The following is a 14,678-nucleotide window of genomic DNA, read 5'->3' on the forward strand; positions in this document are numbered from 1 at the left end:
CCATGACAACTTTTGTTTGCAAAGTTTTACATTCAAACGAGGTAGCGGGAAACGAAGCTTCGAACGGCTCGAACCAAAACTACAGAATGTAAACATTTGACTGAAACTGTTCTCCTCAGCATGAATAAATGTGTGAAAGATGACAGTCTAACAAAATCATTTAGTTTTGTTACAAATGTTATATATAAATTTTAGACACATCTTAATGTAATTCACAGTGATGGAATGTTGTAGCTGAAGTACTCTTTTTTCTTTCTTTCTTCTTGTTAATAAGTTTTATTGAACAGAAGCTAACAAGATTACAAATATACAATTATCATACTCTCAAAAGAGTGGACATAAGTATACACTTATATTATCTCACCTCTTCTCCTGTAACCTTATTCCCATCACTTCTTTACGATCAAGAAAATTATTCTTAATTTCTTAAAAAGCTAATGTATCAACAACTCTTTCTCTTGCAATTCCTTTTTAGTTTAAACCCTTTGAAAGTTGAGACAGTTTTGTTTCAAGATTAAACCCCAATTTACAAGTTTGTCTTTAATGTTTATAATTTTACCAATGCACCAAGTTAGGATTAATTTCTACTATTTGCAGAATTAGTTCATTTGAGAATGTCTTTTTTATCAAAGTAAATGTGTTACTGCTTGATATCCTTAACTAATTTAAAAATCAATCAAAGTGAATCGTAAACCGTCCTGAATCATTGTGAATCGTTGTGAATCGTGAATCGAATTGAATCAAATCGGGCCCCTGTGAATCGAATCGAATCGGTTTGGGAAATTTGAATCGATATCCAGCCCACTCTAAAAACACCACACACGTCAGGACTATCTCATAAGATTATCTTTAGAGCTATCACAATAATCAAGGGAAAATTGGGTAAAAATTGGAATAATTATCTTGCCAGGCTTTAATATCACACTTACTCATTTAGACCACACGAAGAGAGGTTTACTCAACGGGAGAGGAGACGATCAAGACTCCACGCACCATCACAGTTAATTTATGACCAGATGGTGCACAACGCTACCAGCTAACCCAGAAGTCAGAATAAACAAAAAGATGGCAAAAGAGACATGCACTCTTACATGTGTCATCCTCCACCAGGCAGGTTTACAGCGGACTGCTCATTTCCTCCCACTGACCGTGGGATACGATGGATGTCAGAGTGCTGGCCTGCCGTCGACCGTCAGGTACGTTGTCACTTCACTGATAGCAGGATGGTTTCCTGGTGAAACGATCTCTGCCACATCACAAGTGAAACCAGTAAGACCTGGATCAAATATTGGACATGGAATCAGAGGGATGGCTGGTGTTGCTGCTGCTGAGGACAACTTCCACATCCAACTCTTCCTCAGATAGTGATTGGCTTCTTTGAATACAGGGGCAATCGTCATTCTGCTACAGATTTCACAGTTGTTTGAGCGTTTTTTATGGTATTCCTGCTAGAAATGCTGCAGGCTGCACAAAAAGTACCACAGCTAGCTGGTTAGGGTTAGCCCTAACGTATCTACAACAACAACCTTTCTACAAAACCCTACTTCAAAAGATCTCATGTCACGTTTCCAAATGACTCAGAGTTAGTACACGTTTGTTATTTGCTGCAATAATTTGGAGTGCAGATGTGCCAAGATGCTAAATCAAAAATGAAAAATTGACAAACCCATTTATTTGTTCAATTCAATCTTCTGTTCAGAAGTCTCTCTCTCTCCCCCCCTCACTGGTCATCATGGTTGATTTTGTTTAGGGGAATGCTTTGTGGCAGGCTGATTAAACACAGACTTACTCCCCCAACCCCCTACACTGGCTGGAAGTTGAAAGCCCAGTAAATGAAATGACTTCCACAGGATTGCACCACAGAGGAAGGGAGTGTGTCAGATGTGCATTCAGCCCGTGTCGTAGCCAAACGCAAGGTCAAACGGGACATTGAGTAGACAGTCACCGAACTGACGGTCTGGGGCAGGAGGATGCCGTTACACCCCGAGGCACCGTCTTGCTAAAGCGTGCAAGTGCACACAGACACATGTTCACACACGTGCGCACACGACTGCTCACCTTTTAGATGAGATGAAGCTCTGAGATGTTAATGGTTCTCTGATATTGGTCTAATCATACAAATATCATAGAAACCAAATGCATATAACCTCAATTTGACTGTTTGTTACAAAGAAATAACCAGGAAATGAAATAACTTTTAATCTCTAATCTAAAAATTATTTTTTAGTGATCCATTATAATGAAAAAACTAATTTTTTAGCACTACACATTCAGCACGGTGGGAAAAAACACAATGTCGAATGTAAAAAAAGCAGTGTGGCCCCTGAGGTCAAGTCTACTTCATACATTTTTAAAATGAGTTATGTGTTTCTACCACCTGTGGTTGTGTTAAAACGCTTTCTAAAGTGGTTTAAATAAAATTTGTTAAAAGTTAATGTGTGTTAGACAGAATATATTTTACATTTGATGACATAACAGCTTGTTTCATGCATGTCCACTATCAATTTACCACCTAAAACACAAATACAAAGCAGTTTTACTGGGTCTGCCTTGTTTTATCTCAATCTTGCTGTCATCAAGCTTTAACTGAGTGATGAAATTGTTAACTATGAGGACACTATTACAGGACTGTAGAGCTGTCACATGACGAAATTATTGTTGAGCTGTTTTTCATCATAAAGAGAAAATTCTGTTAAAAACAAGAAAGCTTCATCGTAAAAACCAAGATAACCATCTTGTTAAAATGTGTTACAGTTTTATGGCATGACATCACTTTCACAAATGTTTCATGGCCTTGATGGAATAAAGTGTAATCAAGAAACTTTATGCATTTTAAGATCTAAAATAAAATAAAAAAAGCAGGTTTTTTTGGTTTGTGTACAGACCTGGTCCAGCAGCATTGCAGTATCTGTACACTCTACCTGTATTCAGAGGGTTTCAAAACTGTGACTCGTTATAACTAGTTTTTCTCATTTTTATGACAGAATTTCTCATTAAAACACGATTGTTTTTCAATTTTTATAACAGTTTTATATTGTAACGTTTTCTCAATAAAAGGAGATACAACTCAACAATAATTTTATGTCATGTGACAGTTGTACGCTTCTGTTAACTATAAACTGTAAAGAAAAAGTCATTTCTTGATGATCTTTAGCTTGGCTAAGAAAGTTCTTTCTCTTGAATATGTGGTTTACATGAACTTAATCACCATTTATTGATTATTATTACGTTATTATTTGCCTTTTTGTTCTTTGGTTGATTTGTCCCATCTAGTGATGCAGCTTTCATGTCTGTGATTCAACCTGAGGCTGATTGATAAAAATTAGAGAAAAGAAAGATTTGGAATCGAATAAATGGGGTCTGAGTTTTCAAAATTTGCATATTTTACCTTGAAGTAAAAGTACTCACCGTCTCAACGGACCTGAATGTACTTTTTAATAAAAAAAAAAAAGTTGCAGTGAGCTCATAAATCATGTGGTTTTATTATCACTGTACATTCAGTGCATTTTCTTTCTTTTTTTAGATTTGACGCCCTCTCCCATCCATACACACAAAAAGCATTTATTTACACGATTACAGTAGGCATAAATACAACAAACAAACAAAAAAGAAACACAAGAAAATAACACACAGTACTGTCCAGCGAATCCCAGCTGTGATTGGATCAACTTTTTTTTTTAAATTTCCTTTCCAGAACAAGTGCGAATCCTCTCACCGAGCACACGTGGAAGTTTATAATTAAAATGCACCAAAGCTCCATTTAAAGTTGATTCATATATCACAAATATTGCTTTTAAAGGAGGGGAAACCTCTTGGGTAATCACATGTCTGTGGCGCGCACAACTAGCAGGGTCCTTTTATACACCGCGGACGATGGCGGCCAGGGAGGTACCTCCATGTTTTATGTAAATCTCGTCATCTCGGAGAGCATGGAGATGAGGTAAGTCCACAAATGGAGCAGCGAATAAGTAGCTTCCTCCTCCGAGGAATGTGCTCCCCGAATTGCAGTAAGTTCATCTACATTTTTTTTAATACCCAACTGGTGATGTCACTTTATTTCTGTGCCACTGGTTCCCCGGAGGATCTCGTGGCCCGCTTCCAAACCCGGTGTAATTTTCAAAATATGAATTGAGGTATAGGGTCTAGACGACTTTAGTCGCTATATGTTCTGCTTTGCTGATAATAACAAAAAAAAAAGACGGTGTGTGTTTCAACACTCAGACACAAAAAGGAAAAAGAAAGAGAAAGAAAATCATGTTCCAAATCCATTATTCCATCGAATAATACGAGTGGGCGTGTCGAAGGCCCTAACCCCCACACGAGCACACGTTAAAACAGAACAAGAGGTCACATCGATGCACAGCAGTTACAGTATAGTACAGTGACGTTTGCACAATGCATTTCTACAGTATGTCCACAACTAACGCTCTGATGCTCCAGGACAAAAACGAACACAGGTGGCCATATTCGCCTTGCATAGCCCAGTGATCGCTGCTTTATTACAGACACCCATCAAATGGCCTTTGTAAAGATTCAGACAAAAAGAAAAAAAAAAGAAATAAAGAAAACCTCCCAAACTTTAATAAAACCTCTTTCTTTCCCAAAGGTAGAGCCAGAGCCGAAATTTAATTGCTCTATTTCTTCGGAGAGTTTCAGTTTAGGAGACAATTAGAATTAATTGGATGTAGCAAAACTGTTTTAGACGTCTGGAAAGAAACTGGGATTTAAAAAAAAATAAATTTAGGAAAGGGAGAAGTTGGGAAACCATAATGAGCAAACAAGTGCAGGAGGTCGGTGTTCCAGTTTTGGTCAAGGTATTGTTGTAAAAGGTCTTTTTTGACTCCCTACAAGAATAAACTAATTTATTCATCTCATATTATATGTAAATAGCAAAATCAATCAATAGACTGAGCTGAAAAAAAGACGTTTGTCTTGATGAGTTGTAATCACCGTCGCAGGCGTAGAATGAATCAGCAACGTCCATATTTACGAGGAAACAGACTTAAAATGCAGCGTGTCAGTTTCTGTTTCATTTTGCTTCTAAGCACAAGTAACATCTTTCGTTTCACCTGTGGACAAATTAGCTTATTAAGAACTGAAGAGAAGCACCGAGGGAAATATATTCTCTGTGGTATTTGGTTATAATCATCTATGCATTACATTAAAGTGAATCAATATCATCCTTTTGGGGATCCTTAAAGTTTCTGGCCGCTTATATTTTCTCCTTATTTGAGCAGAAGCTAATGGCACTTTGCTTTAAACTGTTAACCCGGAGACAATTTCTGTCTTAATAAAAACCTCCTAAAATCAGCTGATTAATCTATGGTTATAGTGGATTATTCGATAACGTGCCTCATCTAACCTGTGGAGGTCATCAGAACTCCAAGTATTAAACTATAACAATGCACTTTCAGCTTTCTTTGAATAATTTGGCAACTGGTTTATAATCGCTAGATATTATGCTCTAAAACTCTACGATCACTTCTAGAGGACAACTTTTTTTGTTTCTTAGTGTTTTTACAATGTTTCTGAATAATTAGCACCATCATTAAAAAAAGTTTTATCTGAGCTGTAATGAATTATATTCCTATTAATGTTTCGATTTGGAGTTTAATTCTCAGAATAAACTGTTACACCTAAAATATGTTCATTGCTGGTTAATTTAATTAAAAATTCAACATTTGAACGCTTAATAACGGTCAAATAATTGTAAAAAAAAATGAAGCGTTATGATCAAACATGATTTATATTTGCACAGTTTAGGTGTTTTCTTGCTGAGCCTCAAGAATTTACCCTGTAGTCCATATTTTACACAAGTTTAAAAAATAAAAAAAAGTTTACGTGCGGCTAACATACAGACTTTGGTATGACAAATACAACTTCAACAAAAAAGCTAAAGTAATGCCTAACGCACATTTGCGTAATCCTCTGCAGACTGTAAGCAGGCGACAAGGTTTTGGGTCCAGGCTGGTTTCCTTTTGTAGACAGGGCAGACTGAGCAGGTTTTGGTTTCATGCACCTTGAAACACAATCTCAATTAAAAACAAAATGAACTGCATAAAAAAATCAAACAGAAACTGTAAACCTGAATGCCCGTTACACAAACGCTGACAGCAGGGTTTTTTTTTTGTCAAAAAAATGCAATCAGGTCTGAAAAATTCGCCAAGAAGAGTGAAATGAGCTCACATTAGGAGTATTGAGACTGAGTAAATAAAAATATACAGTAAGCATCAGTGGCAGATTACTACAGGTTATGCTTTTGATAAAATTTTAAGTAAAGTTTTCCATCCTGGTATCACTTAGCTTCACTGAAAGCTTCGAAAAATTAGCTTTGGCAGCCATTTAAACCAAATGTAATCTGATTTGTATAACTCCACATCTTTACACAAAGAAAGCATTAAATGAGCACCAGTGTGACAAAGATTCATTATGAAAATCATCACAAAGGCGACATTTACTGCATGGCTAACTGGTTGTGTTCAATTATTAATTCTTGGCGTTTATTTAAAAGCAACAGTAAATCACTTGATGTGGGGTCTTCTCACGATGTTGTGAACTCGTGCAGCTTGTCAAAAATTCAACACTATCTCTAAGTACTATAGTATATTAGTGGTTTATACCCTTTCCACAGAACCTCACTTCTAAATATCTGTTTCCTCAGCACATTATTTCTAAGGGTTTCACAGTAAATATGAGAATTCAGTGAAGAAAAAAAAAAGGCGGGTCAGTCTCAATGAGCAAAACAAAGAAAACAATAGAAATGAGTTTCAGACAGAGCTAGATTGTAAATTAGTCATGTTTGACATGTTCAAGATGCTAATTAGATGATTAAACCATGGAGTCTGTGAAGCTATTTTGGGGTATATACGTTAAAAACTCCCTCCATTTTCCTTGATTATTTCAGAATTTGTTAAGCAGTTCTTTCCTGTGCCCAGTGCCTTTCCTCCAGTTAGACTATTGCTTTAGCAAATGAGGTGAAAACACACGCCAGATATAGAAACAGAAACACAAATCGTGGCTACATAGCTGTACAGTTATTCTGGACATTTATAGTATCTTCTTCTTTTTAATAAATTAAAATAAAAAACAAGTTCACAGAAGCTTCAGGTGATATAAGAGCAAAGGGTCAGTGAATAGAACAAGACCTCGATGGCTGATTTCTGTACACGACTTGTCTATTTACACAACCGTCGTCCCTCGTCAGTCACGATGATAGTCACCCTTTTTAAAACTATTCGGAGTTCCCCTTTCTTCTGATTGGATTCGTTTTTCAAAGTGTTAAAGCCTTTCACTGTCAATTGGCACGCCACGGCTGTCCCTCATCTCTGACTGGATGATGCAGCTGTCCGTCAAACGCGTGCCTTGGATGTCAGGCCTTGGCCTCCAGCATCTCGAGGAATAGTTTGTGCATGGGCACTTTGCCCTGCATTTTGATGCTGTAGAAGTGCTGAACGGCCTTGGTGGCGGTCTGACGGAGCAGGGGCAGGGTCATGAGAAGCTTGCCCGCCCGTCGGGGGTCCTCGGGGTGCTGGGAAGCCTCATAGTCCTGCAGGGCCTCGTGTAGGGAATCTTGGAGCCTTTGGACGGCCTCTATGTTCTCTATATGCATGGAATCTGGACCGGGAGGAGGGTTGTGGGTGGAGGAAGGACACAAAGATAAAATATTACGTTGCAGGTGAACAGTTTATTGCATCATTTCATTGCAGACTTGAGGACATTTTCTGGTCTTACATGTTGAAATATGCAAACGAAGACCTATTTCACAGTAACAATAAAACATTTTTGTAATCTTTAGTACAATACAAACATAAGCAGCTGCGTCTACCTGTTTCGCAGCTGCACGCCGTGTTTTTGTTGAACCTTTTCCATTCCACAGCTTGTATGTGCAGACATGCAATTTTGGAGAAAGCTTTTCTCTTGTTAGTAGTTAATGATGTTCCTTAAATAAATGCGTGTGCGTGGCTGGGACTCTAGGGAGAGAGATAGGTACTGCAGGTCTGAATAAATATACATTGGAACGGGAAAAAGATTCATTTCTTTTTAGTATCGTAGAACGCGTTCATCCCCCCACTTTACTAATGAATTCAGATGGCTGCATTACTAGGATATCGTTCATCCGAATGATGGTGGCAGATGGCCTTCATTTCCATAAGAAAGAGCAGTTGGCCCCCTTATGTATAGGCTCTAAAATAAAACCAGTTGAGGCTTATTTAAAATTGCTCTCTACGTATAACTCCACATGTTAGAGGGAAAAAAAGGGCACTTGTTCTCTAAATGAGCTGCTGCTGGGTTTTATTAAGCTAAGGGTAGTTCTGATTGTCTCAGACTGTAGATTTATCAAACTCAGATTTTTTTTGTGCCGTTTTACAACTGAACAAATAAAAAACTCTGGATGATGAATAAAAAGTGGGAGTCATGTTCTCCAATCACTGCAAAAAATGTCCACCTAACCAAGTTTTAAAATCTTATATCAGTCAAAAAGTCTTTTTGATCTTGTTTTGAGACTGATTTACCAAACAAGAACTGACTGTGTAAGAATAATAATCTTGTTTTCAGAATGTGTAAGATTATTTGTCTTGTTAGCCTGAAAATTTGACTCAAATTAAGTCAAAAAATGTATGCCAATGCAGTAAGAAAATTTTACTTGGTAAGATTCTTGAAATAAGAAAAAACTGAGTCAAATAAAGTATTTCAAGTAAAATTTTCTTACTCCATTGGCAGAAAATTTTGACTTGATTTGAGTCAAATTTTCAGACTAACAAGACAAATAATCTTACACATTCTGAAAACAAGATTATTATTCTGACACAATCAGTTCTTGTTTAGTAAATCAGTCTCAAAACAAGATCAAAAAAGACTTTTTGGCTGATATAAGGTTTTAAAACTTGGTTAGGTGGACATTTTTTGCAGTGTATATTCAACGTTATAAGTTCCCAAATACCAGAGTTGTAAAGTAACTAAGTACAAATACTTTGTTACTGTACTTAAGTAGAAATTTTGGTTATCTGTACATTAGTTGAGTAATTATTTTTCAGTGTACTTTTTACTTTTACTCATTACATTTTTACACAATTATCTGTACTTTCTACTCGCTACATTTTTTAAAAAGGTAAGAAGTAAGTTGTTACTCCTATTTTATTCCAAGTTGCTATTACTTAAAAAATACTATCCTGATAAATTGTGTCTCCTGGATAGAGTGAATTTAATTGTGGTTGGATGAGAAGTATAAATATATACCATTCTGACACACTGTTAGTTTGTACACAACCCAACACAGCTGCACGCTGTTAGAAAAAATGTTTTTTGGAGAAGTCACCTCCCAATAAATGTCATTTTGGAAAATGTAACTGCTCACTTTTACTCAGTACTTTTACTTTTAATACTTAAGTAGATTTTGTATCAGAAATTTACTTTTGATATTTAAGTACAAAAAATATCAGATACTTTAAGACTTTTACTCAAGTAATATTTTTAGAGAAGACTTTAACTTTTACCAAAGTATTTTTAGAAGATACTTGTACTTTTACTCAAGTATCACTTTGAGGTACTTTATACAACACTGCCAAATACCTTTGTTCCCCATACTTACATTCCCTATTATCTATGTTCCGCAAGACCCATGTTCCCTGGTACCTATGTTCCCCAATACTTATGCACCTGAGTATTTTTGTTCCCAAATAATTTTGTCCTCCGGTACATATGTTATCCTCTGGTTAATACTGAAAGTCATGAAACCTGCTTGGCTCCCGTTTAAAAAAAAAGGAAAAAAAAAACTACTGAATTACAGTGAAGCTATGTACTGGGAAACATAGATACTGGGAAACGGTACCTACGTTAGCCAGTACAATGTCTGCACTATGTTTTAGTAGTTTTTTTTAAAGACATTTGACTGGGGAGACAATCATCTTTCATGGCTTTCATTCTTAATCCAGGAAGGACAAATAATAGGGAACATAGGTACTGAGAAAAATAGGTACCAGGGAACAAACGCTGTCGAAAAGTGAGTGAATCAGATCAGCTGTGTGTTTTAAAATTACCCAGTAAAGCTAAGACCATGTAAGAACATGTAAATGAGGCAGAAAAAAGGGAAAGTACAAGGCTAATTATGTTCCTAACTGACTGATTAAGTCTCTTTTACCAGTCGCCTTCTGTGTAAATTGCGTTTCTATCTTGGGAAATTAACTAGGCTATGTGGACCGCACATGTGTTCCGGCACTGTTCGTTGAAAACCTTCATGTTAATACTGATCTGATCCTGTGTGATCATGTGTGTGTGTGTGTGTGTGTGTGCGCAACAGACAGAGGGTAAGTTGAGGAGGAGGGTGAGCGAGAATGTTTTCAGAAATGTGTCAGCGCATGCATCTTCATGCGCGCACGGATGTTTAAGGCGTTTAGGGGAGGAACGCAGAACTAACTTTGAAGAAACAATTTCCGTGTAATCCGTCAGCAAGCCCCGACGTCGATCCCATCGATACTTTGCTAATTACAAAATCAATGGCCATGAATTTCCACAGCTGTCACGCCCACAGGCCCAGTGAGGCCGAAGCGCTGTGAGATTTTGTTTCAAACGAGTCAAAGTTGCCCTCTCACCCTCCCTGAGCTTCACCCTCTCGACCCTTCCTCTCCCACAGTCCTCCCTTATATCCGTGCCTTTTCCCATCCCGTTTATCCCTCTTACTCCCATGGAGTGCTTGTCATCAGAAGACTAAAAGCTCTGGGCTCAGCACTTTTTTTTTCCAGACAGGCAGGAGAAAAGACTCCTAACAGCCATTGATTAGTGGGGGGACAGGCCCAGCCACATGAAAAGCAAACTGTCGATACGGGCGCAGCTTCTTCACATTGGAACAAACGAGGCCCGTCGCTCCCCGACGCTCATTCCACTCCACTTAACACATTTTATTGACAGCCCCTGTTTTTCTAATGAAATGCTAAATATATCTCCCTGGGCTGAGGCGCACTGGCAGCCACTGTTATGGAGATGGAGGGAATGAGAGCGCGATGTGACAGTCGCACGCGCACCCACATGTATCTGCTCACAAATTAAAACTGCGTGCACACACACACACAAACACACACATCTGCACTTGTGTTGAAAGAAAAAGACCCACCGTTCTCCTGACCTTTACGTCCACTCTTATCAGGAAACCATTCTTATGAAAGTGAAGGTTCTAAGATACGGATCACCACTTGACAATTTTTTTTGTCCAATTTCTTTGTTTGTTTAATTAAACACCAACGGTCTAGATTCGCTCGAGATTTGATTTAAAGATGTAACCTTCAGGTCAAACTGTTGTGAATAAAAATGCAAGAAATTTGACTTTACTGAGAAAAAAAGGTTTGGCTTGTTCTCTATAAATCGTACATTATTTGGTAATGGTTGTAAAGTTTTCTTTTTTATGCTTATAAAAGTTTATGAGGTATACTGAGAAACAGTTTTTGGCATTGCATTTGAATAAATCAGCTTGCGCAGCGACAAATGTTTACTCAAATAAGGCGTGTTTTTTTATAAAGACAGTGGATCCATTTTTCACAGGTGCATCGGCACACTATCCATTAAACGGAGAGGAAGGAGTTTCTCTCTAAAACTACGTGTCAAACTCAAGGCCCATGGGCCAAATCTGGCCCTCAAAAACATGTTATATGGCCTGAAGGTAATACTTTAAAGGGGCAATATTATGTTTCTCAGGCATATATTTAAATACTATACTATAATAAAGTATCTATGTCACCTTTAGTTGTTATTAAAATGCTGTTTTTATGTTTAAATAGAAAACAAACTTATCTTCTCATCACCTCCTCTTCAAAACCCCTTGAAATTGGCCTCTGTCTCTTTAAGAACCACCTTCTGTTTCTGTCCTGCCCATTTCAGCGCAGGGGTGTTCGCGCGTGCGCTATGATGCAGTTTACTTGGTATCTGAAAATACATTTCCTCAAAGGTATTTTGAATCTGAAAAGCGCTTCACTGAGTGAGAACTAATGTTGAGAGCTCAGCAGACAGTTTAAGTTTCACTTTCACTTTGCTCTGTTACTGCCGAGAGCCTGCAGGAGTCATGGACGGGGTGTGTGGGGTGGGGGGTGGGGAGGTGTGCGCCGTGATGAGCAAGTTCGGCTTAAAGACAAGTCCCAGGGACGTTTCTAGTACCAAAAGGCGTTTCTGGTCCCCACCTGTCGTTTTGCTCCTCAGCATGTCTTCCTAAAAACGCTGCAGGATTTCTCAAACATGCATGAATGAGTCAAAGCAAGGCTTTGGGCATGTCTTTATGAGAGTGTAACATTATAACATGATATAAAACTCAAAAAAATTGATATTACATGATATTGCCTCTTTAAGAGTATTTTATGACTTCTTATTTTGTCTCTGTATTTAATACATTCTTCAAATGACAGCTGGCCAACTTTAAAACCAAGAAAATTAAGTTAGAATTTTTCAGAACTCTTCGATATTAGAGTGGAAAGAGTAACAGAGAATCAACTTTAATTGTCTTTTACTGTATTTTATTCTTATTTAAATATAAATTTCAGATGCTTAGTGAGGGTTTTCTTTTTTTTTACTCGATTTGCTGGATTGTGAGAAATTGGATCTCTAAAATATAAAACATGAAATAGCTGGAAATAGAGTGTAGGGCATAAGAAATGAATGCTAATGTCATGTTTTTCTAAATTTCTGTTAGGTTACGGATGTTCTAAATGCTGCATAAAACATCATTTTAAAAAAGTCATTTGTAATGCAAATAATTTTTATTTAACATATTTTCAATAAACATTGACAGAAATTGGTCCTTGGATTGGACCAAGTTTTAAATTTTGGCCCATTTTTTGAAACTCTTAAAATCTTTTATATGACTTATTTTTTTCTTGTTGGACTGTTTTTGTTGTTGTGGTTTCTAAATTGTGTTTTTATGCTTTAGTAAAAACATTTTTGTATTTATTTATCTTTATCTAATCCTGTTGAGACTTCTTTTGCGAGTGAGGCCTGGGCCTGAAGGCAACCTAACATGCATGTTTTTGATTTGTAGGAGAACACCGTAGAACCCGGAGAAAACCCATTCAAACTCCCCACAGAAAGATCCCAGGTCCGAATCGGAGATCAAACCCAGGACCTTCTTGCTGTGAGGCATCGGTGCTAACCACTGGTCCATCGTGCTGATGTGTGTGTACCGTTCTGTTTTTAGATATTGTCTGACAACTCGGGGGGGTTTCATGTTACCAGAGTTGGCGAGCGCGATGGCTTTGAGCGTGACGAATTCCTCCTTCTCCGTGCGCAGCTTCTTGTAGCGCCGCACCAGCGGCAGGATGGCGACGTGGAGGTCCAGCAGGCTGGAGATTCTCGCCTGCTCCTCGTCCACCACGTAGTCCTCCGCGTACACGATCTCGTCCTCGCAGGGCAGCGAGCGAAACACGATGCTCAGCACCAGGATCTCCATCCAGGCGCTCTGCAGGAGACTCATCTGGTCGGCCAGCGAGAGTGTGGAGAAACCTGTTGAAGGAAAATTTGTTACATTTTCAGATTTTCTTCCTCGGGGGGGCTTTAAACTCACACGGTCCAACTATGTGACACAGAGAGAGTGGCTCATTAACCTTGCGGCTCAGTAGGTGGCTAACTTGAGCCCTTCATACGTTTTACGGGCTACAATCGTCGTACAATCCCTGACCTGAAACAGGGAGCGGCGGCTGCCTGTGGTGGCTTAAGGGGAGAATATAAATCTGTCAAAAGGAGAGAGGCCTTTGAAACATGAGCCAGGGCTGCTTCAGCCATCAGCGGTCAATCCAAGCCAGCGCACATGAGACACCGCTCAGTCAGGGCGAACTTAACGCCTGCTACTTCTGACAGAATCTAAGATGTAGAAAACCCTACAAAGAAAAAAAACTATAAAATTATATAACTATAAAACAACTCTAAACCTCAGAGATGAGTGTTTAAGATGTAGGCAGGTAACTGGAAATAGGTTGTAGCGGCATCTAAAAGAAAAGTGGACAAGAAGAAAGTTGTAATGTAAAAACTGCAACAATCACAGTCTTTCATTTTTGTAGAAGTATCTGTAGTCACGTCTATTTTTCTCTTAATTTAAAAAAAAACATCTTAGGGGCCTGCAGAACTAACAATAACAAAAAAAGTGGGACTATATATCTTCACCATTGCTTCGTGTGAATTACCCTGTTTGGTTTGGGCAACTTTTTTTGTGCCAATAAGATGTAAAGGAGAAAAAAATATTTAATTTGAATTAATCTACATTTAAATTCTCACATAGAGTTCCATCCCTTAAAGTCAATAACATTTAATACTAGTGTTTGTTTAATAGAGGACTGTTTTTATCATAAGGAAAAAAAATTCAAAGAGACATTTATTTAAATGAGTTATATTTAAAGTCACATGTGAATATTACGAAAAGTACCCCATTACATTCATATAATGATGGAAGCACAATGGTGATGGATGGAAATGAAAAGCTTTTTATTCTGTTGAATTTACGTGTTTCAGTTTGATCCATTCTGTTATCAGTGCAACACAGAGAAGAATAAAGACAACATTAAAAAATGGAGAAACGTCTCAAACTTGTTGCCTAATAGAACTTTGAGTTTGTTTTGATTACATCATAAAGCTGAGTCAGCCAAAATACAACAATGATCAATATTAGTGATCAAGTTTCTTTATTATTATTATTATTATTATTATTATTA

The 14,678-nt window shown here is 37.8% G+C and overlaps 1 protein-coding gene across 1 annotated transcript in view; it reads right to left on the reverse strand.

Annotated features, from left to right (window-relative positions):
* Positions 1-3,458: 3,458 nt before the first annotated feature.
* The window catches only part of LOC106525281 (steroid hormone receptor ERR2), a gene marked incomplete in the record, with an annotated part of 121,564 nt that continues 110,344 nt past the window's right edge, over positions 3,459-14,678 (reverse strand). Inside the window, 2 exon segments of the mRNA XM_014019457.1 lie at positions 3,459-7,614; positions 13,207-13,476. Coding sequence (XP_013874911.1) covers positions 7,370-7,614; positions 13,207-13,476 — 515 coding nt within the window.

Source organism: Austrofundulus limnaeus, unplaced genomic scaffold (assembly GCF_001266775.1).
Source record: "Austrofundulus limnaeus strain Quisiro unplaced genomic scaffold, Austrofundulus_limnaeus-1.0 Scaffold222, whole genome shotgun sequence".
Taxonomy (NCBI): domain Eukaryota; kingdom Metazoa; phylum Chordata; class Actinopteri; order Cyprinodontiformes; family Rivulidae; genus Austrofundulus; species Austrofundulus limnaeus.